The sequence below is a fragment of the Molothrus aeneus genome, chromosome 5, assembly GCF_037042795.1.
Source record: "Molothrus aeneus isolate 106 chromosome 5, BPBGC_Maene_1.0, whole genome shotgun sequence".
Taxonomy (NCBI): domain Eukaryota; kingdom Metazoa; phylum Chordata; class Aves; order Passeriformes; family Icteridae; genus Molothrus; species Molothrus aeneus.
This window is the reverse complement of record NC_089650.1, coordinates 48,562,518-48,588,398: the sequence shown is the minus strand read 5'-3', so window position 1 is coordinate 48,588,398 and position 25,881 is coordinate 48,562,518. Positions and strand designations below refer to the sequence as shown.

General features: G+C 40.7%; 1 protein-coding gene across 1 annotated transcript in view; it reads left to right on the top strand.

Annotated features, from left to right (window-relative positions):
* Positions 1–25,881, top strand: part of LOC136557078 (V-type proton ATPase subunit S1-like) — a 56,666-nt gene that overhangs the window by 7,804 nt on the left and 22,981 nt on the right. Inside the window, exons 4-6 of the mRNA XM_066550648.1 lie at positions 5,634–5,827; positions 6,861–6,904; positions 14,716–14,801. Of these exons, the coding sequence (XP_066406745.1) occupies positions 5,634–5,827; positions 6,861–6,904; positions 14,716–14,801 (324 nt within the window). The remainder of the gene's footprint in view (positions 1–5,633; positions 5,828–6,860; positions 6,905–14,715; positions 14,802–25,881) is intronic.

The following is a 25,881-nucleotide window of genomic DNA, read 5'->3' as shown; positions in this document are numbered from 1 at the left end:
AAATTTCAGCTGTTTGACATGCATTGCAATGCATGACATTGCAAGTTCCTAATAATGTGGTGGTCTTATTGAAGTAGGCCCTCCACGTTTAAGAGGCATATCAAAGTACTTAAAAAATTCTTCTTTGCCTTGTAATCAGGACTCCATCAGCACTGTAGATAGAGATTAAAGGCTTTAAAGTCTAGAGATAAGGCCAGAGACTGATGGGTTTAGAAATCAGGTGGTATACAAAGGGATTGGGACCTAGTGAAGCTGGGAAGGAGGTCCTCAGCTAAACAAAGGTCATGTTTAAGTAAATCCTTGTCTGTATCTGGCAGGTCAAACACTTATACCCAAGTATGTAACAATCTGCAACTGGTTTTTTTCTGACTTTGTCTCTGTTCCCTCTCTGTCTTGGAGCTGAGAAATTTTTTCTGTACTATGGCTTCTTTAAAACTGGGAAGTTTATTTTTACAAATTGCTCACCTTAACTCCAGCACTTCCTACATTTTTTCTGTTGGATTTGGCAATCTTAATGCTTTTCCAGTTTGATGGAGGTGAGGTGAGTGGGTTTATAAATCTCATTTTCTTTCACGTGAGTGAAAGCAAATGAGATGTATAAACTGCATACTTTCCTTTTCACCTGGGTGCCCATAGAGGGAGTTTTGTCAATATCTATTGCTTAGGGTTTAGTTCTCAGGGCCAGAAAAGGAACTTTATAGTCATCCATATTGGGCATAACAGAGTCTACAAAAATTTGCTATCGTATTACCCGAACTCCACTTGAGATACTTTGGGTAAGAAATCAATTCTTAATCATGCAATGAAAGATTGCAATAATACTCACACAACACAGGACAAAATGAAGGTCGGGTCTGAATTTTCTCACTGGGGAAATTAGAATCCTTGATGCTGCATAATCAGAAGGTTTTTACCTACACAGTCTGTATTATACAAGTGATCAGTGAAGCTATAATAAATGTTCCATTGCTCTCAAGCATCCTCCTTTATGAACCTCAGAAATGCAAACTTATTCATAAACCTAAGCTGGAGATTTCATTTAGAATGTATAAGAGCATGTAACAGCATGTGTTCTACAAGAAGAAAGTGTTATTTGAAAAAGAGTTATAGACTTGTAAACCCCAGAAACATTTGCAGATATTTGATTTGTTCAGCTGCATTAGCAGCTGTTCTGAGATTTTGGTATCAATGGGTTTGCATGCAATAAAAGAATCTTATTCCAATTCATACAAATGGAATCTTATAGGTAGATAATTTATCTTGAACTTTCAAACAACTTCTAAATTAAATAATAAAATACAGAGATTAGCATTTGGGGAACTTCTTTCTCAAGAAGTCACCTATCCTACAGACTATTTTTCTTTAATATTAGCTTTGGCTTTCCCTAGACAATGTTCAGCTCCTTAGAACTGCAGTGTATATTAACACACTCCAATTAGTGGCCAGCTGTGCATCTACATAATTATGACTGTAAGTCATTGCCACTTGTAGTGTGATAACTCCATTCTATCCTCACTCAGCGGTCATAGACTGAGCAGTACTATTTATTCACGTGTGATACACAGGTTCTAACAAAATTTTGACTGTCTTTATTTTCTTTCTTCTAGTTTTATTATATTATATTATTTTTTGACAATGGAACCTGCACAGAGCTGCATAATAATCAAGATAAAAGTTCATCATAGATTTATTCAGTGACATGATGATGTTTTGTTCGCTAGCCTTTTCGAAAATACTATTAATATTTGATTTTTTTTCCATCCTGATCACTATCAGCCTCTGAATTACCATTTTCAAAGAGCTGCTGTAACTCTCAAGATTTCATTACTGAAGGGTAACTCAGTTCTGAGTTTAATACCTGTTATTGTGTAGGTAAAATTAGGTTTGTTTTTCTGTCACCCTGCACTGTGCTAAAATCAATTTACATTGAATCTTATCAGTTACTCAGTAGACCAAGAGGCTGTGCCAGAAGCTGCTTCTGTAGCTCATCAGTCAGACACTGCCTTTACTAACCTGGAAAAATCAGCATAATGAGCAAGTTTCATTAGCTCAATATTTATATTTTTATCAGATAGTTTAGGAACATATGGAACAGAACACACCCTAGTGCAGTAACAGGTACTTTTTTATACCCCTTTCTTGCTAAATCTTTATCTATTCTTTAGCTACCTTCTTGTATAGTCTGCCTCTCTCTCCAAAGCAGCTCAGTTTCTTTAGTAGCCCTTGCTTCAAGACTCTGTTAAATGCCTTGTGTGGGTCCAAGCAGACTGTACCATCTAGAGCTTCCTAGATGCCCATTGACTCCTTCAGATATCCTCAGCAGAACTGTTAGGCAAAACTTTTTTTGGGAAGGCCACATCAATCTTTTCCCTGGTACAGTCCTTTGTTATTGTTATAGTCTGTGTTTTATTCTTTGGAATGCTTCCTCCCATTCTTGGACTTCAGGTCTTCTTCTTGACAGTCCCTTGGATCTGTCTGTAATCCTCAGGGAAAAAAAAAATGGTGTCATGTTTCCCACTATACAGTACAGCATGGAGGTTTTTTCAGTACTTCCTGTAGCTGCAACACACTTTATCACATAAAGTACATCAAATCAATTTTCATTAAAATAATAACTTACAGGTTTATGCATACATTTGAAGGGCATGGCTACAGTGTAAAAATTTGTGGGATAGATAACAATTGGAAAGTTAAAATTAAACCTTCCCCGTCTCCTTCTTTCCCCCTTCCTCTGTCTCCTTGTCCCTCTCCTGTTCCTAGCTACTATGTGGTTTTCTTTAGCAGAATGCAAAATCAGGTGTTTCTCAATATCCTCTTCATTCTCAACCCCCTTTTGGAGTTTTCATGTTTTGAACAAGCATGGCAGCTGAAATCCTAAAATGTGCAAAGTAACATATGGGTATTGTAAAGAACAGTGCACGATTGCCAAATGGCAAGAAGGACAAAGAGGCATGGGATCAGATTGCCTACCTGAGGCTGCTGAGCTGATATCCAGCTGTGTCTCCCCTTCAGATAAAAAGCAGCTGAATACCAGTGGCTGAAAGCTGAGACAGATGGCAGTGCAGCACTGGTTAGGAGCAGAAGCACAGTTAAGATGTTACTCAGTAATTATACATTTTATATCTTATTCTACATTAAATGAGTAATCTGCTTAATATTCTTCGATGAAATGGCTGTTGCCATTCTGGCTCCTGCTATGGGGCAAGGGATTAAAATATTGAAAATTAAAAAAAAAATTATTGAATTGCTCAGAGTTTGAGGTCTAAATGCAAATCTGTAAACAAATCAAAATTATATGTTTCATCTTTTTTCTTCCAAGAGGTGCTAAAAGCACTACTCAAAGACTAAACACTCAAACACTCACAGACAGACTCAAACATTACACAAGATCAGTGCTTTCTCCTCTATTTTAATTTCTGCAGTTACTTTTCACTTAGTCTGGGAAATCAGACAATTCCACATAATCCTTATGAGCATCTATAGAAATATGAAAGTACCTATAGCCTTTGCCTAGGAAGGAAGATGTGAGAAATTAGAAAGAATTACAGAGCAGGTCAGAAAAGCAGTCAAAGAACAGACAAAAAGGAAAAAATGAATAGTAGGAGAAAAGTGTTAGGAACACCACAACACTTGCATTGGAGGGAGAGAGAGAGTCTGTAATAGCTTGAAGATCTCAATGTTGGATCAAGTGAAAGACTTAATCTGGACTTAAATGTAGAAAACCCAAAGGCAAAGTTAACAAGCTGTAAACTAGGGCTCAATGAAAAAATATCTTCCAGTATTCAATTTGTATTGGGTTTTTGTGGCAAGACTTTGGTAGTGGGTGGGCTGCAGGGTTGGCTTTTTTGAGAAGCTGCCAGAAGCTTCCCCTATGTCCAAAAGTGTCAATTCTCCAAGAGAGACCCACCAATGGCCAGGGCCGAGCCCATCAGAGACAGTGCCAGCATATTTAAAAAGGTGAAGAAGTTACTGCACAGAAGCAGATGTGTTTTGAAAAGAGTGAGAATTTATGAGAAACCAGCACCAAGGTCAGCACAGAAGGGGTGGGAGGAGGTGCTCCAGGCAACAGAGCAGGCAGAGATTTGCCTGCAGCCCGTGGTGTGACAGCTCTGCCTCTGTAGCCCAGGGAGGAGCAGGGGAGCAGAGATCTACCTGCAACCCATGGAGCACCCAGTGCCAGGAGAGCTGGGGGCCTGAAGGAAGCTGTGACCCTGTGGGAAAGCTCCTGGCAGGACCTGTGGAGAGAGGAGCCCAGGCTGGAGCAGTCTGTTCCTATGGACTGCACCCCATGGGAGGGACCCACGCTGGAACAGTTCATGAAGAGCTGCAGCCTGTGGGAACGACTCTCCTTGGAGAAGTCCATGGAGGACTGATTGCCATGGGAGGGACCCCATGTGGGAGCAAGGGAAGAGTATGAGGAGTCCTCCCCCCAAGTAGGAAGAGGCAGTAGAGACAATGTGTGATGAACTGACTACAGACCCCATTCTCTGTTCACTTCTCCACTGCAGGGCAGGAGGTAGAGAGTCATGGGTAATGTTGTGCCTGGAAGAAGAGAGGGGTGGGTAGAAGGTGTTTTTTGTTTTATTTCTATTATCATACTCTGATTTGATTGTTAATAAGTTTAATTAATTTTCCCAAGTCAAGACTGTTTTTCTTGTGTAATTGGTTAGTGAATTCTCCCTGGCCCATGAGCTTTTTATTTTCTCTCCTTAGTATAGTTGAAGAGGGAAAGGATAGAGCAGCTTTGGTTGGTACCTGCATCAGGCCACGGTCAACCCACCACAACATTAAATATGGGCTACATTAATTTTGATAATTTTCAAATCTTCACCGTGCATTTTGTTTCCCCAAATATTTCAGGTTAATTTTATTATCAAGAAAAATCTAGGACAGATGTTTTTTGACTGTGCAGGTTCCAAATTTAAAGAATGAGAATGTTTTTCAATTAACTTTATTCAAGTATCTGTATCAGGAACTCAGCTATCTGTAAATAAAGTGGATGATACCCTGATGCTTTATCTGAACCAATTCAGCCTGAGCTTTGTAATTTGTACTTTGAGTAAAAAGGTGGAAAGTATGACATGAATTTTGTTTGTGTGTGTCTGGAGGCTCTGTAGATCCTGAAATCTGCAGCTTTTAAAAATTAATAATTACAAATTAGACATTTTTCTGTACCATGTGCTGTACCACCAGGATGTACACAAATGCAGGGTGTTTTTTATGCAAAGTATGACTTAACTGAATGGAGCTGCTGGAACTGGAGGTGTCTGACACTGATCTTTCTCATATCCAAGGGCATTTAGTTAGAGTCATCTGAGCTTTGCTTCTGGCAGTGCTCATAACAACTACACTCTTAGCTTGAGAACTTCTGCATCATCTAGCTCTCCTCTTCCATACATGTGGAAAAGACAAAAAAAATTGGTGTTACTGAGTGCTTTAAGCTTACTGCAAGAAAGTTTAGGAGCAGTCTGCAAGCCACCATCAATCAAGCTGGTGAGAATTCACATGCTGTTTACTGTGGAGGTCCCTCACCTTGAATGTTAAATTAAGAAAACATTATAAAAAAGGTTGTGTTAATTATTAAGCAACTGAATATTAAGCAGGTAAATAAACATCTCGTAAATTTTTTACAGGAAATTCTTCAGTCTTCTCCTTCATCTTTAGTTTTGCCAGCTGTTGACTGCAAGGCTACCAAGTATCTCCTGAATGTTCTTCAAGAATCCGGAGATTGGAAGTTAACAAATGTAACCAATCTCAATGTCTCTCAGCTGGAAGTGAATGCATCTAACCCAAACTTACTGGTGGTTCAGCTACTACCACTTGCCAGGTAGGGGCTTATCACAAACGGAGCTGACCCACATGTGTGCATGACTTCTAGAGCTTTTGAAAATGTCAGTTGTATTCAGGAAACTAAAAAAAAAAACAGAGTGCAAGCTTGTAGTGCTATCAAAATTGTTTCTCTTACAAGGAAAGGTTCAGTGTTTTTCACAGTCCCCTGATGAGCTTACCAGGTGTAATAGATGAATTATGTTGAGAAAGGTAGTCAGGCATTCCTATTTTGTCTGCCTCATTATATGAGAACAAAGGGGCAGCTAATAAAACTAAATGGCAACACACTTTTCAGCAGAACGGCTCAATTATTTTACTTGACACATGATTTACCTGCAGAATTAATTGCTAGAGGCATTCCAGGGGTCAAAAATACTGGCAGGATAAATAAGCAAGCGAATAAACATACAGACAAACCTGAAGCTAATAAAGAGCCTTATTTTCCATCGCTATGGAAGGAAGGGGAGGGTTATAATTTTTCATGTTTCCAGCTCTGTGAGGGCTGTGATCTAACAGAGAAAGGGAGAGACTGTTCCTTCAGGTGAATGTATATTTAAAAAATATAAGGCATGGTTGCTGAGTTCCTTCTGCTTACTCTTCTTCCCAGCTTGTTACTTGGGCATTTGTACATCTTGGTGTAAGGTGCAGATATCAACATGTCCTAAACAAATGCAGTTCTAGCTGTCACATCACAGGAGGCATGATAACAATTTTAAAGAGCTCCTGAACAAATGTTAAACAAGGGCCCAACACCAAATGAAAAACAGCTTCTCAGAGGCTGACCAAAATACTGTCAGTAGTATGGCTTCCCTGCTGCCTAGAAAATCTGAGGGGTTTAAGAATCAGCTGAAGTTGTGGCCCTACATTTTTAATGGCTTTGCAGAAGAAAAGGGTCATTAGGAGGAGATGAAAGAAAAACAGAGGGACTGACAGTAATCCTTTTATCAGTCAGTATCTTCATACATTTCTGATTCACATCATTCTTGCCTAGGAAATATTTTTAATTATTTCTCTTCCCTCTTTTTCTCTAGTGATTTAAAAGAGATTTCCACCCTGGAAGCAATTGCTGAAAATGGTAAGTGATAGTACCTAGACATAACTAACATTTCATCATTTGTGGTTTCAATTGAGCAGCTAGTATTCTCTAGTTCCCAGGCTTTGCTTTGCTACTACCATTTAAAGGCTTTTATCCCACTCCCCTTCTACAGTATTTATAAGCTCTGGCTGTCTTAGTTTTAATCAGACTCTAAGTGTCTGTGACATGAAATGTGAGCTTGATAAATTCACATCTGCTGCAGGCATGGGCCTTTGCTCATTCTCTGAGCAAACCCTACCTGTCCGTGCAGCTTGAGCTGCCTCCTTCAATCTCACCTTGCACACTGGCAGCTGGAGGTGCCAGGCTCATCTGGCAATTCCAAGGCCTTGGTCTCAGCAAAGGGTGTCTGCATGAATAGGAAATGTTTTTCTAATCTTTATAAAACAGTACCGATGGCCTTCTTTGCCTTTGATATCAGTCTTCTATTGGTTTTGCAGTGTATTAAATGCTACTTGTTAAAGTTGAATGTCTCAATATAATACTATAAAAAAAGTTTCTTGCCTAGCATCTCGTTGAAAAAGAGGTGCCATACATGAAAATGGCACTGAGAGGCATGTCATTGCAGAGCTTTCCCTTACTACTCCAAATTAGAAATCAAATTATAAAGCATGCAAATCACTGAAGTGGTGGTTTTGGAGGTTTACAGTGTAGTGGGCTGATAATTAAACAGTGTTCTTAGTGGCTATAACTGTTTCTGCTCAGAACTGGGGTTGTAAAATCAGCAGCAGATTTGAAAATCAGGGGAAAATACCTTAGTTGTGTATCCTTTTATGTTTGTTTTTATTCTAGTTCAAAATGAGTGGGTTTTATACTAAAACAAGCAGTTGGGTTTTCATCTCTGAATTGCAGAGGAGGTATTTTGTTCTATTTTCTTGTCCCCAGAGCATACTGGGTAGCTGAGCTTTGGCTTAATGTTGGTCTTGGCTAAATAGTGGCTTTGTCTTTATGGGACATTTCTTTCATCAGCTGCATGGATTCAAGAACAAGCTTCCCAAGCCCTAGAATCATAGTATCATAGAATATGCTGAGTTGGAAGGGACCAGCTGGGATCACTGAGTCCATCCTAGCCCTGCACAGGACACCCCAAGAATCACATCATGTACCTGACACTGTTCTCCAAATGCTTCTTGAGCTCTGTCAGGTTTGGCCCTCTGCCACTTCTCTGGGGTGCTCTATTGCAGTGCTCTGGGTAGAAAACCTTTTCCTGATATCTAGCCTAAACCTCCACTGACTCAGTTTCATGTCGTTTCCTTGAGTCCTGTCACTGGTCACAAGTGGTGAGATCAGCAGTGCCTGTCCCTTCTCTTCCCCTTATGAGGAAGTTGTAACTGCAATGAGGTTTTGCAATGAGGTTTCCCCTCAGTCTCCTCTTCTCTGGGGTGAACAGACCAAGTGACCTCAGCCACTCCTCATAAGGCTTCCTTCCCCCTTTGACCCTTCATTGTGAGTCAGTGAGGAGCTAGGGGTGGAGCTTCCTGTGTTGCTGCTGAGTTGGGCTGATTTTAAGAGGCCTCTGGGGAGCACAGCGAACAGGAGCGGGCAAACGGGTGTGGTGATTGTGTTGAGTCTCTGGGGCGTGTACAAGGCAGTTTGCACAGGCAGGGCAAGCAGGCAGGGCAAGCAGGCAGGGTTGCCAGCTCTCTTGGTAGTAAGGAGTCCTCTGTGTTCTTTGAGGTCTTTCTGCTGCCTGGTTGTGTTTGAGGTGTCTGTTAGTAATGTTTTCTACACGGTCAAAAACTGTGGCTGGTACAAGTGTAAGTGACCAAGTTGAGCCCTCCAAAATGGATGTGTCTGTACAGACCCATCCGTGCCCAGAGTGTTTGAGCTTATCGGTGGCTTCAGGGAGTGTTGTGGAGGGGACCTGCCTGCAGTGTGAACAAGTGAACGACCTCCTTTCACTGGTGACTGAGCTTAGGGAGGAAGTTGAAAGGTTAAGGAGTATCAGGGAGAGTGAAAGGGAAATAGACGGGTGGAGCTCAGCCCTTCCACCTTTAAGGGAGGCCTCTGACCGAGAGACTGAGGACTTATATGCCTCCCGCTCTCAGGCAATAGAAGGGCACCCGGTAGATGAAGAGGAGTGGAAATGGGTCCCCATTCGGGGAGGCAATAACAAAAAATCCTCCCCATCCCCATCATCCAGACAGGTACCACTTCAGAATAGGTATGAGGTCCTGGATCTAGAGACCCAACTAGATGATTTAGGAGAAAATTGTCTGCCCAGTGAACCCCCCAGTTATGATTCATCTGTAAGATGGATCACTACCTCTAACATCAAGAAGAAAAGAAGGGTAATCGTAGTAGGTGATTCCCTTCTGAAGGGAACTGAGGGCCCCATATGTTAACCAGACCCATCCTACAGTGAAGTCTGTTTCCTCCCTGGGGCCCAGGTACAAAATATCACTGAGAGACTTCCTGGGCTGATTCAGCCTTCTGATTCAGCCACTGCTGATACTCCAGGCTGGCAGTGATGAGATTGAAAAGAGGTGTGTCAAGGCAATTAGAAAGGACTTCAGGGTACTGGGTCAGGTAGTTGATAGGGCAGGAGCACAGGTAGTGTTCTGCTCAGTCCCTTTGGTGGCGGAGGAAAATGAAGAAAGAAACAGGAGAATCCGCATCATCAACAAGTGGCTTAAGGGTTGGTGTCATCAGCAAAATTTTGGATTCTTTGATCATGGGGAAACTTTTACAGCATCTGCTCTGCTAGAACCAGATGGGGTACATCTCTCTGTTAAGGGCAAAAGGTTTTTAGCTCATGAACTGGCAGACCTCATTGAGAGGGCTTTAAACTAGATTTGGAGGGGGAAGGGGGAGCAGCTGAGCTATCTGGAAGCAGGCCCAAGAGTTGCAAGGCTAAGTCAGGGGCGAAGTCAGTAACCCAGCTGAGGTGTGTGTATACCAATGCACACAGCTTGGGCAACAAACAAGAAGAGCTGGAGGCCACGGTGCAACTGCAGAGCTATGATGTAGTTGCCATCACGGAACCATGGTGGGATGACTCACATAGCGGGAGTGCTGCACTGGATGGATACAAGCTCCTCAGAAGAGACAGGAAAGGAAGAAGAGGAGGAGGGGTGCCCCTTTATATTAAGCAGACTTTCGATGCCGTAGAAATTGAAACTAAGGAAGATGGAGTTGAATGCCTATGGGTAAGAATTAAGGGGAAGGCCAACAAGGCTGACACCCTGCTGGGAGTCTGTTATTGTCCACCCAACCAGGAAGAAGAGGTAGATGACTTATTCTATAAGCAGCTAGGTAATGTTTCAAGATCATCAGCCCTTGTTCTTGTGGGTGACTTCAACCTACCAGACATCTGCTGGGAGCTTAATAGAGCAGTAAAGAGGCAGTCCAGGAAATTCTTAGAATGTATGGAGGACAACTTTCTGTCGCAGCTGGTGGGTGAACCCACCAGGGGAGGGGCTATGTTAGATATGCTCTTTGCCAATAGAGATGGGCTGGTGGGAGATGTGGTGGTTGGAGGTCGCTTGGGGCAGAGTGATCATGAAATAATAGAGTTCTCAATAGTTGGTGAAGTCAGGAGGAGCACCAGGAAGACTCTTACACTGAACTTCCAGAGGGCAGACTTTGGCCTGTTTAGGAGACTTATTCAGAGCGTCCCTTGGGAAACAGCCCTTAAAAACAAAGGAGTTCAGGAAAGGTGGGCATGCCTCAAAACAGAGATCTTGAGGGCACAGGAACTGACTGTCCCTGTGTGCTGAAAGATCAGTCAACGGGGTGAACATCCAGCCTGGCTGGGCAAGGAGGTTTTGGAGGTACTTAGGAATAAAAAGAGGATGTATCAGCATTGGAAGGAGGGTCAGGTCTCTAAGGAAGTATTCAAGAAGGCTGCTGGAGCATGCAGAAAAAAAATTAGGGAGGCCGAAGCTCATTTTGAACTTAGAATGGCGACTTCTGTAAAGGATAATAAAAAATGTTTTTACAAATCCCTTAATGCTAGAAGGAAGGGTGAGACCAGCCTTTGTTCTTTATTGGACAAGGGAGGGAACTTCGCATCTGCAGATGAGGAGAAGGCAGAAGTGCTTAATGCCTACTTTGCCTCAGTTTTTAGTGGGAAGATGACTTGCCCTCAAGACACCTGCCTGCCTGGAATGGTTGATGGTGTCAGGGAGCAGAATGGTCCCCCCATTATCCAAGAGGAGGCAGTCAAAGAACTACTGAAATGCTTGGATGTTCATAAATCTATGGGACCAGTCAGGATCCACCCCAGAGAGAGCTGGCAAATGAGCTTGCAAAGCCACTCTCCATCATTCACCAACAGTCCTGGCTCACTGGTGAGGTTCCGGATGACTGGAAGCTGGCCAGTGTGATACCCATTCACAAAAAGGGTGCAAAGGAGGATCCTGGTAATTATAGACCAGTCAGGCTGACCTCAGTACCTGGCAAGATAATGGAACAGTTTATATTAAGTGCCATCACACAGAATTGACAGGATGGCCAGGGTATCAGACCCAGTCAGCATGGGTTTAGGAGGGGTAGGTCATGTTTGACCAACCTGGTCACCTTTTATGACCAGGTAACCCGCCTAGTGGATGCAGGGAAGGCAGTAGATGTTGTTTATTTGGATTTCAGCAGGGCCTTTGGCACTGTCTCCCACAGCACACTCCAGACAAGCTGGCAGCCCGTGGCTTGGACAGGAGCACTCTGTGCTGGGTTAGGAACTGGCTGGATGGCCAGAGAGTGATGGTGAATGGTGCCGCATCCAGCTGGCAGCCAGTCACCAGTGGTGTCCCTCAGGGGTCTGTGCTGGGGCCAGTTCTGTTCAATATTTTTATTGATGACATGGATGAGGCTTTAGAGTCTTTCATTAGCAAATTTGCAGATGACACTAAGCTGGGAGCGTGCGTTGATCTGTTAGAGGGACGGAGGGCTTTGCAGAGGGACTTGGAACAGTTGGATGGATGGGCAGAATCTAATGGGATGAAGTTCAGTAAGTCCAAGTGCCGAGTCCTGCACTTTGGCCACAATAACCCCCTGCAGTGTTATAGGCTGGGGATGGTGTGGCTGGACAGTGCTCAGGAGGAAAGGGACCTGGGGGTGCTGGTTGACAGTCGGCTGAACATGAGCCAGCAGTGTGCCCTGGTGGCCAAGGAGGCCAATGGCATCCTGGGCTGTGTCAGGAACAGTGTGGCCAGCAGGAGCAGGGAGGTCATTCTTCCCCTGTACTCGGCACTGGTGAGGCCACACCTTGAGTGCTGTGTCCAGTTCTGGCCCCTCAGTTTAGGAGGGACGTTGAGATGCTTGAGCGTGTCCAAAGGAGACAACGAGGCTGGAGAGGGGCTGGGAACACAAACCCTGTGAGGAACGACTGAGGGAGCTGGGGGTGTTCAGCCTGGAGAAAAGGAGACTCAGAGGTGACCTTATCACTCTCTTCAACTTCTGAAGGGTGACTGTGGTGAGCTGGGGGTCGGTCTCTTTCTCCGGGCAACAACAGACAGAACAAGAGGCCACAGTCTCAAGCTGCGCCAAGGGGAGATACAGGCTAGAATTAAGGAGGAAGTTTTTCACAGAAAGAGTGGTCAAATACTGGAATCATCTACCCAGGGAGGTGGTGGAGTCACCATCCCTCGATGTGTTTAAAAAAAGGAAGGCTGTGGCACTTGGTGCCATGATCTAGTTGAGATGTTAGAACATGGGTTGGACTCAATGATCTTAAAGGTCTCTTACAACCTAGAAATTCTGTGATTCTGTGATATCCTTCTTATAATGTAGCACCCAGAACTGCCCCCCAGCTCTGGAGGTGAGGCTGCCCCAGCTCAGAGCAGAGCAGGACAATCCCCTCCCTTGCCTGGCTGGTGATGCTGTGCCTCATGCCCCCCAGGACAGCGCTGGCCCTCCTGGCTGCCAGGGCACACTGTAGACTCAAGCAGCTGCTGTCCCAGGCCACTTTGTTTTGGGAAAGCAAAGTTAAGAGGTGATCTGTGGGAGGATGGAAGAAAAGGCTATGCCAACTTTTTGGTTAGTATCAACTAGATTTTAATCAGGAAGAAGGTGTGCGGATTAGAGATGTGCCACTTTGCTTGGCCAAGTACAGAATCTGCACTATTGTTCCCAAGTAGGCACCTAATTTAGGTGCTCTAGAACATGGTGGACAGTCTGAGCTCTTTTCTTTGGAGAATTTGAAAATACTTCATAAGAAAGGTATATTCTGATCACAGGCAAACAAGAGATCTATATCAACCCTCTTGTCATAAGGATGTTCACAGAAGCTTCTCTGGATGAAGGAGTTACCTCTAGAATCTTCCTGAAGGCAGGAGTTATAGATGTTACTGGTAACTATAGTTACATGTATCTCCCTTCTGAAGGGAAATGCAAATAATATGTTATTTCAGAAAGCTATTGGTTGCTTTAATGAAAGAAAACCCAAAGTCAATCTCTGCATTTTTATACATATTACTTTTTTTTTGTTCTGAAAATTTTTGCTAAGGCAGAAGAGAATTTCCTATGAATCCAGATTACAAAATCAATGTTATATAATGCCTTGGATCTCCACAACCAATGTAATTATGGCAGTAGTTTTTAGGCAGTTGTTTTTCTGAGTAAGTACATTTCTCATAGTAGATTCTCTTAGCAATAATTTTGAGAAGGAAAATTCTGTGCTGTGATTCTTGACTGATATGAGGAAATCAGTTCAGCTGAAATCCTACAGAAAAAAGCAATACTTCAATTCTTACAAAAGCCAAATATTTTACTCAGCCAGAACACCATAATTACAGTAAATAGAAGTGATTAAAGAGGATAATAATAGAAATTCTTAATTTCAGCAAATGCAAATAAAACACAATTCCTCTAAAGTATAACCTCAAAAATCTGAGAAGTTTGTATATCCAGGTTGCAAAATCTCCATCCACCAGACTGGTACATGAAGGAGAAGTGGGAAGGCACTGAAACAGTAAATGTGAGTCTGCTTGCTTGCTTCTCAGGCAGTCCCAATAACAACACTAATAATGGCTCATGAGTCACAGCTATTGTGCTCCTTATAAGCAGATGTTCATGTTTCTGCACAAATATTGAAAACATTTGTCAGTTGAAAGCATTTATTGCAACTGCCTGTGGTTTCAGAACTAGAGGAGGGTCTTTTGTAGAGGCATATTTGGACCTTTTTGAAAGGCCCTCTCTTCCTTATTTGCTTCTTCTTACTTTTTCAGAATACTCCACCATATTTCTCCTTTGGCCCAATATAATTGGGGAAATTTTTCTGTGTCCTGTTGGGGGTGCAGAAGCAGGCTTTAAATCCATGGAAGAGAAAAGAATTATTGCTACCAGTATTATACATATCATGCTCCACACTAAACACCATGTTTTGAGTGTTGTTTGTCAGTGGTAGTTACATGTATTTTGTAATTCACAGAACAACACTGATTACATTTTATTATTTATTTATTAACTGATCACTTGACTAACAGTATATGCATCCTGCATGTACTCTCTTAAAGAAAGAAAAGAAACCTCTGAAGTGATTTCTCCTGCTCGTGCTTTTAATTGCCCAAAGTTCAAACTTTTGGGTATATATTCTGTGGTTTTACTTTTCTATTTCAAAATCACCCCTTTTTCTGAACAGTTGTATTTTTTTTAAATCATCTCACTGAAATTGTGCATTTTTCAAGACATTGAGAGTGTCTTATCCCATTTGTACCTAGATAGAATGAGCGCTTAAGTTGCTGAAACAAACTGAATAAGCTTAAACATCTAGCTCATTACTTCTCCAACTGCTGTAGGATTTTAGCTTTCTCAACTTACTGAGTTTGTTGAATTATACATGTTTCTGTTTACAGACAAAATAATTGGAAGAGTGACCATGGATCTGCAGGAACGAGGGATTCATTTTTCAGTCATTTACACTGCAGTGAGACCTTCAAGGGTGAGTAATCATCAGTGCCTACAACTGTCAGATTTTTGTCATCCAATAGCTTAATGTTTACAGGAGAAGTCTGTAGATGATTTTCAAGATTATAGAGATAAGCAATCTATATTATATGAGGTTTTGACCAGAAATGATTGCATGAATTTTCATATATGATAGCTATATCACATAACTATTGAAGTTTTACTGTTCTAGGAGACTATAAATTTGCTTTTGTCCATAGAACTTTTTAATGTTGTTAAGAACTGTAAGTTAATTTATTTTTTCAGTTTAACTCTAGTGGTTTTGTAGTGATTTCTAGGTGGAACATTATCAAACTTCCTAGTGTGGCTGGTTAGTACAGACAGAGTGCTATAAATTAACTGAAGGCTACTAAAGTATTCATTTTAAAATTAATTGGTTTAATTTCTTTTAAGCAATACTTGGTATTTACAACTGCAAGGTTTTCACCCTTGCTGATAGTCAGAATATAATTTATAGATCGCATCATATAACATTAAGTAACAATGCAGGATAGTTATTTATTCAGTTATCTTTTTGTATGACATACAGGTTGCAATGAAAAAATATTAAATTTTTAATTTTTATGTGAATAAATAGAAGACAGTCTTGCCTTGAGGAAAAAAAAAAGAATTCCCATTGAGAAGAGAAACATGTGAAGGATGGGCTGAATCCTAAAAAATGCAACTTTGAAAGAAACGTGTCTATCTGTTTCAGAAGTAACACAATCTGAGCTCCTAATATGATAATGGACTCATAGAATCATTAAGATTGGAAAAGACCTCCAAGATCATTGAATCCAACCTTTGACTGATCACCATCAGGTCAAATAAAGCAGAGCACTAAGTGCCACATCCAGTAATTTCTTGAGTAGTTCCAGGGAATGGTGACTCCACCACCTTCCTGGACAGTCTGTTTCAATGCTTGACAGCCCTTTCAGGGAGGAAATTCATCCTGATGTCCCACCTGAACCTCCCCTGGTGCAGCTTGAGGCCATTTCTTCCTGTCCTCTTGCTGGCTGCCTGGAAGAAGAGGCTACACCTGGCTGCAACCTCCTTTCAGGCACTTGGGAAATGATGAGGTCCCCTGAGCCTCCTCCTGTCCTGGCTGAACACCCCAGCTCCCTCAGCCCTCCTCATGTGGCTTGCTCCCTAGACCCTTCCCCAGCTCCACTGCCCTCTCTGGACACGCTCCAGCCCCTCAGTGTCTGTCTTTTTGTTCTGAGGGGCCCAGAGCTGGACAGAGCCCTTGAGGTGGGACCTCACCAGTGCTGAGAACAGGAGAACAATCCCTGCCCTGGTCCTGCTGGCCCCACCACTGCTGATACAGGCCAGGATGGCAATGGCCTTCTTGGCCACCTGGGCACACCCTGGATCGTGTTCAGCTGCTGTCAACCAACACAGCCACGTCCTTTGTACTCGCACAGTTTCGTGAGTGTCCAGGTGGCACAGTGGGTCACTAGCTGCCTCCTCTTGGATTGCAGGGCTCCTAATCTGCTCCCAGACCTTGTCTAGCAGCTAAAATGTTGCCCTGAGGACAACCAGTCTTGCTGTGACAGACTGAGGCAAAGAAAGTACAAGTACCTCAGCCTTTTCCTGATACTTGGTTACAATGTTCCCCCCTTCCCCACATCCAAGGAAAGAGAATTTACTTAGCTCTCCTTTTGCTGGTAATTTATTTATAAAAACACTTTTTATTATCTCTCACAGCAGTTGCCAGATTGAGCTCTAGCTGAGTTTTCAACTTTCTAATTTTCTCTCTACATGGCCTAACAACACCCTTCTACTCTCCCTGGGCTGCCTGCCCCTTCTTGGAAAGATCCTTAACTCTTTTTTCTTTTTTCCCCTCTGATTTCCAGTGAGAGCTCCCTGTTCAGCCAGGCAGGTCTTCTTCCCACATCAGCTCATCTTCTGGCACATGGGGATAGCCTCCTTCTGTGCTTTTAAGATTTCTTTCTTAAAGTGTGTCTAACTCTCCTGCACTCCTTTGTTATTAAGGACTGTCCAAGGTAGAGGTTTTATTGACCCTCTTCCTCACTTCACCAAGAATTGTGAACTCTACCATTTTGGGGTCGCTATGCCCAAGGCAGCCTCTTAGCACCACATCTCCCCCCAGCCCTTCTCTGTTCATAAAGGGCAGATCCAGCAGGGCACTGTCCCTGGTAGACTCAGTCAGATGTGTCAGAAATTTTTCTTCCTCATGCTCCAGGAACCTCCTAGACTGCCTCTTCACTGTGTTGAGTTTCCAGCAGACATCTGGCAAGTTAAAGTCTCCCACAAGAACAAAGGCTAGCAATCATGAAACATTAGCCAGTTGGTTATAGAATGTTTCACCTGCCATTCCTTGGTTTAGGCAACATGAAAGACGTTTGTGTGATTGTCTAGATCTAGCATGAGAAGTGCCAACAGGATCTTGAGAGGCTGGGAGGTTCTCAGGAGGTAGCACAATGAAAAATGCACTGCTATTCTTATTACAAGAATAAAACCTAGAAAACCTGTGTTCAGTGGGTGCGGAGGGAAGTCCCTTTATCTTATCCAAAAGAAGAGTAAGAGGCCACATAAATGGACTTCATGAATGTTCTTTAAGTGAATGAGCCCCTCAAAGGGGCTGTGTTCATTTGAAAATAGGATGGGGTTTTGCATGGAGGCAGGATCTTGAACCTCTGACTAATCCAACAAGGTGATCACAATACTCTCTTCAGGCTCTGGGGCAAAGGCAAATTCTACTGAAGAAAAACAAGAACTTTCTTCAAAAATTCACCCTGGAAAATTAACTTCCAGAGACTGGATTTTGGAGATCAAACTTAGAAAAAAACCCAGTAACATAAGGAAGCAAGCTCACATTGATATGTACTGTGTGTTTTTTGTGGCAAAGGATAGAATATTAGTCCAGAACTTGTGATCTGCCTTTTCTTGTCTTTCTTTTTTTAACAAAGACCCAAAATGAAACTAAAATTTATTTTGTTATTGTGGCTCTTTATGGTTTGAAATCAAAGGCACATGGGCATTCTTAGCTGAAAATTGCATTTAGAACAATTGGAATGAAAAATATTTTTAATTAATGAAAAAGTGGAATTAAGAGAAGGAATTTTTTTAATCAATTTTAAAAAGATTTTAAATGTATGCATATTTCAACAGGCTTTCCAAATTAAAGTAACTAACTTTGAGCAGCTGAAGAACCTTTAAATAATTAAAATAATGTATTTTAAGATGTTCTACATTTTTAAAATAAAAGCAATTTAAACTTTTCACAATTGTATAAAATTTAATACTTTATAAAAGCATTTGAACCATTTTTTGGCCCCTCACAATAACTTTATTTGAGTGCATTCAAGGTTATCAGCTTCTGTACAGAGCTAGAAAAGCCAAAGCAGAATGTACTTTTGAGGGTTCATCACTCTGTGTATTTGTATATAACCTCTCCTTGGTATGTATTGCATATCTTTGGCTGTGCTTGAACTGCAGAAGGTATGAACTGTTTGGTAACTGTAAATACAAATACTAACTCCCTCTGCTTAAACTTTAAAGACTATAGTTCATGATGTAGAAGTTACAGGATCACTCCCCAGTGATAGCCAAGATCAGTATACATAAGAAGTAAAAGATCAATATATATAAGAAGTTTAATAACAATGAGAGTGATTTTCAAATGCGCTATGTAAGCTGTATAGCTCTCATTCACTATGGAAGATTTTGCATTCACTAGTGTCCTTATTCTCAGTGATAAAGGAAATTAGCTTTAGGTATTGCACTTTTTTAAAAAAAAGTAATCTCCTTCTAGTTAGGTAAATTAATTTTTTTATAATAAAGCTCCCAAAAAATGATGCTTTTGTGATGCTTCTCTTCTGAAAGCTCTACCTCCTTGCTCTTGGTCTGCTTATGGCTTAATAACACCGCTATGTCATATTTGTTTGTTCTTCCACTGCCTCAAACAGAAAAAAATAGATGTGAGAAATGCATATATTAGAAAAGGTTCCAGACTGGTACTGGCTTCACAGAAAGTGAACTAATGAGCAGAACTCACCTATGGTTGAGAGTCTTTTCTGATTTGATGAGCAAGAGCTATTTGGTTTAGTCAGTGCAGACACAGATACTTTCAGGCTATTATAATTATCAGTTCATTACCCCAGTGCAGGATGGAGATTTGCTCAGACTGGTTCTTGTTCTGTTCCAGTTTCAGCATGATTGGAGGGCTAGAGTACCTCTTCTACAAGGAAAGGCTGAGGGAATCAGGATTGCTCAGCCTGGGGAAGAGAAAGCCTTAAGGTGATCTAATTGCAGGCCTCCCAGTACCTGAAGGGAACCCACAGGAAAGCTGGAGAGAGGCTTTTTTACAAGAGGGTGTAGTTGTAGGAAAAGGGGAAATGGTTTTAAACTGAAAGAGAGTAGGTTTAGAAGCCCTGAAACAGGCCAATGCCCCAGTCCTGGAACTGTTCAAGGCCAGGCTGGATGAGACCCTTAACAACCTGCTCTAGAGGAAGGTGTCCCTGCAAGGGGCTTGGAACTAGATGATCTTTAATGTGCCTTTTAATTCAAGGCTTTCTATGATTCTATGATTTGAAGCTCGAAGACAGAATTAAGACTCTGAAAGAGACACCACTTGGTGACCGATTTGAAATGGTTTCACTAACCAGTTGATGATTCCTCCCACCATCTCATAAAGGAGCTGCCTTCCTCCAACAAGGCAACTGCTGAGTTCTGTGGCTCATGTTTTGAAATGCTTTGCCTTGTAGGTCTGGCTGAGTTGGGATGAGTTGGGATCTCTCTGGCTGAGTGATTTGTATCACCTAATTCTGGGCAAGTGAGGTCTATATGTCTATATCTGAATTCATCCACCAGGGTTCTCTTTACAATCAAGGGTTTTTAGGTTATGATCTTTCTGACTGTTTTGTAGGAGATGGCTGCAGGATGAGATAAAACTCACCCTTAGAGGCAGTCATCATGCTTGGGTTAGATCTTGACATGTACATATAGTCAGACAATTCTCACTCAATATTTCTCATATTTTTTCCATTAAAAACCAGAAACTTATCTCAAGATATGCAGAGTGTCTGGCCAAGACTTTCCTTCCCTTTGAAAATCATTTGATATCTTATTTTTCTTCATGAGAACCAAACCCCTCTGCAGCCCTTTTTCTACTCTTTCATCAGGAGTTCTCATGCATCTATGAATTTCTGTGTTCTTGAGGCGTTTGATCATGGTCACCTCTCTACTTTGCTTTCTTCTGGTTAGTTTTTTGTCTTATGGTTGTAATGCATAATTTTACTGTGCTGTTGTAATTGCAGAGTTTAAAAAGGATGCAATGATTTAAAGACAGATATGCTTCAAATCATAAATCTTAACAAGTTCCCCATCCTTCTGATACTCATAGATGTCCCTGTAACATTTTACTAGTTTTCTTCTGAAACTGCAAGAGAGTTTTATAGTTGTTATCTTTTCTTAGTGAGATTGAATGCTGAGGGACCACATACTGCTAAAGGAGATTTATGGCTACATTCCAGCTGATACTCAATTTGTTGACTCCACTTTTTACAGATGCATTGTGAAATGCTGTTTAAATTTTCTGTACTGCCTCCACATTTCAGAGTGCTTCAGTTACCATCAGCTTTGGACTCCATTCTACGAGCTGACTGCTCTAGTTGGTGTTTCTGTGTGTTGAGTCTGTGGTGCCACTCGGAGCCAAGCAAGAGTTACAGAAACTTTTTACAGTCAGAAGTAACATTGGAATCTGTCACACAAGTGGTTACTTTTGACACTTAAAAAGTGTCTCTTGGAGATATCTTCAGGTGCTATTGTTGTGCACCACAGCTGAAAGGAATATGAAAAGTTTTCATCTGTTTTGACAAGTGCTTGTGGTTATGTTTTCTTTGTTTCTGCCTTCCATCTAACACATTTTAAAATGCATCATATTTTGCTCTGCTGCCTCTTCCTCTTACATCCAGCTCCCCCTGTTTTGTTGACTATTCAGTTTACCACTCCGAGGAGACTAAATGCTGCAACAGCCACCCCACTGACTTCACAGCTTCTGGCTAATGGAATGCTTTTGACCATTTAATATACTCAAACTTTACATAACATGAGCTTTCCCATGAATAAACATTAGGAAAATACTTATAATGCCATTTGAGGAGCTGGGGTGGAGATTAAATATCCTCACATATCCTTGAATACAGGAATTGCCTTATTCATTTAGTCTTCTATTTTTACATTTGAAGGAGCAGCTGTAGTTTGGCACAGTATAATAAAGCATTGGTGTCTCCAGCCTAAAAGAAGAAAAAAAAAAGGAATTCCTTTTCCTTTGGTATCCTTTGATCCTCTCCTCTCCCCACTTAATGAATGCCATTATAATAAAACATAAACTTGTAGATGAAGAATGTATATTTGATTATTTTCTAGCAAACTCAGTTTTGAGAATTTTTTTCTGAACAGAGGTAGAGTATTTTTAAATAACTACAAAAGAACTGCTTGAGGCAGGTTGAAGCCAGTTAGTTGTCACTCTAGATGAACAAACATTTAGCCAAATTAGTTTCAAAATTGAGTGATGAAAATGTGAGAGATTCTTGTTAGCAATTCTGTATGATTCATTGAATGTGTTAGTGGGGAATTCAGAGAAGTAACTAGTGTTTTGCCTTTAACTCTAGACTTTGCACCAGAGCAAGTTGATTCACTTACTGTAAACATTTTTACAACTTTAGCTAACATTTTTTATTTATATATATATATATATTTATATATTTATGCATTTCACTGCTCAATGAAGGGCAGCATGGAGCTAAACTGTTATTTTTATCTGATCAGAACAGCTTTGTTATTTTCAGGTGCTAAGTTTTTAAGGCATAGATGAACCCATAGATGTACAGATGTTCCATATAGATCAAATCAGAAAGTTGTGTTTATTTTGCTTTTAAAACAAAGAACCAAGAAAACTGGGGTGGAGGAGGTATGGAGGGAGAAGGACACAGGTAAAGATGAATTGTGTCTTAGGAATAAAATTTACTATAAATTGGTAAAACGCAGGCATAAAAGTTGCAATGAGTATTCTAAAAGATACAGTCATATATAAGCAGAAGTCATAAAAGTAATAATGCAGAATGAAATTAAGGTATAAGGGTAAAATAGGATAGATTAAATGGAATGTGTAAATGTAAACAGGCATATTTATATGACATGTTGGTAGGCATACTAAACACTTTCTGGAAGGAGAATGCCTAGGTAAAAAAAGTATTGGAGTGATAGAATAGAGTTGTAAAGGACTGATGTTGTGTATTAAAGTGATTTTGGATTCCAGGGAAGAAAGATAAATATTCAGAGAATCCTGGAGACCTATTCTAAGAACAGTCTTTGAAGACTGAGGTTGAATGAAATATCCAAGTGATATCTCTTTAACCTAAAGATTAAAAATAATCCATCTATCTGTGATTTGATAAATTGCCCAATAATCTACACTGATTATGTTGATTGACAATGCTTATATCTGGAATACAAACTGCTTCAACACAACATATTAAAAGGTCAAATAAGGTCAAATAATATGTCAATAAAGCATTTTTCCCCTAAACCCCCTCCCCACATGGAAACATCCCAAACTGTGTGATAAATAAGAGAGTGAAAGAGTGAGGCTATTAAAAGTAATAGTCACACTTCAAAAAGTATAGTCCTGTATGATACAGAAAATTAAAAGAAATATAAATAAATATAGTGCAGCATCATATGGCAGACCAAAAGAGATTCAGAGGAATGATGTGCAAAAGACCCGAAATCTATTCATAAAAACACATTAGATAGGAATTCTTTCAGAGAGTACTGGATCTAATAAAAAAGAGGAGTGCAGAAAAATGAGTTACAATGCAAGGCCAAATGGCCTTTGTGTTGATCATTGCTGTGGTAGGACATAAAGAAGTTCTCATTTCAAACACTATTTCAATAGTCATTGAGCCTCAAAACATTTTGCTGCTACTCCATTAGCAATAGAAGAGATTTCAGAATAAATAAATAAAATTAATTATGTCCTATCATCAAGGTCATTTATTATTCACTTAAGTTTAAACTAAAATAAGAAACTGCCAAACTGTCACCATGATTTCTAATTTACAATTTTTGAATTACAATTTTTATAATGTACATGAAAACTAAAAAATAGTTTAGTCTTCACCACAAGTGTGACATGGTGCTTGAAAAGAGGCTCCATATGTCTGGATAAATACTTCCAGGAAACCTACCTTGTATACTGACAAAAATGGTTGAAACTGTAGTCATAAATATGTGGATCTATGAAGAAAATACAATGTGGTTCCAGTGTTCTCTAAGAGGCATAGGATGTGCAAGCAAAAGTTACAGTGTTGCTAAAGTAAAAAGGGTAAAAAAGCAAAATCCTTAGAGATTAGCAGAAGTAAAATCTTTAAAGGTAGGAAACAGAGGATAAAAATAAAGGATTCATGTTCTCAGTGGGGAGTATTTGCCAGTGGAACTCTGTGGGGATTGATGTTGATGCCTATGCTGTTCAGCAGAGTCATTAGTATGGAAAGGGAGCTGAAATTCAAAGTGCCAAAGTTTGCTGATGTACTGACGGGTTGGAGAAACCACTCACAGCACAGCATTACTGAGTGATGAAAAGACAGATACAATCCAATCTGAAGAAAAGTAACATGTAGGAAGACCTTAAATATGCATATTACACTGTAGTGAGTGGCTGCTATTTCTCAGAAGAGGAATTGCAGTACAGACGTGGGTAGATCTCTTGGAACATCCCAGCAGTCAGCAGTAGGATGAATAGCAAGCAGAGTGTTGGAAAGGAGGAAGGCAAAGCAGCATCAGTTCACTAAGCCCTTACCTAGTACAAGTCTGCCAGTGGAATAGTGCGTGTGGTTCTGGCCACCCCATCTCCAAAAAGGATACAGTAAAACTACAAGATTAAAATATTTCAGCTAGGAAAAGTGAGGGCAAGTCAAGAGGGAAATAATAAATAAAACTGCCAATTGCGTGGACAGGCTGAACAGGAAATATTACTCTTCTCTGAAAAGTATTCATGACAATCACCACTCAGATAGTAACATGGAATTCAGGGGCACCAAAGCCCTTTAAAGAAAAAAAGTCAACTAATTTTGGATGACAAAAGCACACAGGCTTCAGTGATTACATAAACTAATGGAAGAAAGATAGGAAGGATGGGTGGAAAGAGGTCCTATTTACATGTGTTCATTTAAATGCAATCTTCAGCCCTGAAGGTTTCTAACCCAAAGATTACAGAACTCAAAGAGGGCATCCTAGGACAAGTATTGTTTGTATTTACCCTTTCCTTATCTCAGCTGCCAGTTACTATCAGGAGCTCTGGCTGTGAGCTAGGTGGACCTTTGCCCTCACACGGTTTAGCTGGTCTCATGTCTTGGCAGTGGAAGCTTGGGATATTGACATAGCATTTCTCTGGAACAGGAGTGTGAAAAGTAATATGTAACTTATTTAACTAAAGGCCAAGAGCCAGAAGAGGCACCCAACAGAATAAGCAAAGCTCCACTATAAGAAGCTCACGGACTTTCCTCCTCATGCTCACGTATTAGGTTGCTGTAGAACTGCCACTTCTGGAAATGAAAATAATTGCCACATCATAAAAAAAGCCTACTGCATGTAAATCATTGTTCTGCTGTCAACCAGGAAATCCATAAGGAGAAGTGACTGTGCCAGATGAAAATCGGGTAGATGGCAGCTCAAGCTTGGTGCAGTCTTCCCTACTTTCAGTACAGTGAAACAGGCTGGATTCTCAAGATCCTTGTGGTTAAGCAACTGCAAATTGCCTCTGGGAGCTCTGACTCTTTTCCCTGTTCATTGCACAGAGAATTGTGTCTTCAATGTCTACTCCTGACACCAAAGCCCACTGGCATGATCTTTTTCACAGGGAGATACACGTTCCCATTTTAGGAAGCTCAGGGTTAGAAGTGGGAAATGATTACATCTACCCAGAGGATGACTGTGTATGTGAATCCCCCCCAGGAGATACCTGGGGCTGAAAAGCCAGGAGCTGGGAGATGTGTGACTGTATGGTTGGGTGGCCTCTGCATGTGATTAGAGCAAGCCTTACCCTAAATATCTACCTGCAGTATTTCTTGTCTTCCTTCCCTACATAGGAAATTAAACTAAAGCTTGTAAAAGAAAAAGCTGGTGCAATCACAGGGATGCCCCGTGCACTGAAAAAAACATTTGTATCCTGTATCATTTGTTTTGTACTGCAGCCTCTGTTGTCCGTGCTAGAGAAATAGCTGTTAAAGGAACAAAGACATGCTTTACTATCAAGGACATAAAAATTTGCTCTTAATCAATAAAATGCAAATCATGTATTCTGGGAAATGTGAGATCTGATGACAGAATAACAAAGCCCTAAGTTTTAATGCATCCAGTCTGTAATACAGTTAGGACTAGTTAGAAGAAACCTGGATTATTTAATTTTAGTTTCACGTGAAATTTCTTGTTCTTTCTTTTCACTTTATAAAAATTTCTGAAAAAAAAATCTGTATGTAGTGCCACAGAAAGTTTTGATTTTGGAAGTCAGTTTTGTGGTAGGAAGACATTTTGTTGTGAAGTTCTAGATCTGCTATATTTTTGCATGTAGCAGATGTGTTTTTCTCTAATTTTGAACTCTTACCCTGAATGTGATTCCCTGAAGTATTGGACTGTTCAAAGCCATCAACTAATGATTTTCTGCCATTTGGAAAGGTAAAGAGGGGCCATCATTATTCACACATAGTCACTGTGTATACAAAAAAATAGAATCATTAAGGTTGAAAAAGACCTCTAAGATCACTGGGTCCAGCTGCCAAACTGTGCAGCCATTTAAACTCCTAAGTGTGGCATGCATCCCTCTAAAGTTAGGATAAAGAATGATAATTTCTAAATGGAATTTTAGATATATTTAGATAAATTCTAAATGGAATTCAAACATATTTATGATTTTAGGAGAGGAATATATCCTTTAGGGATGGGTATTGAAATGTTCTCTCTAAGAGTTACTTTTATTAATGTTTAAGTAACTTAAAAAAGTTAATTTCATTAAATAATGAAAGGGTTTTCCATAAAAATTTCGAACCTGG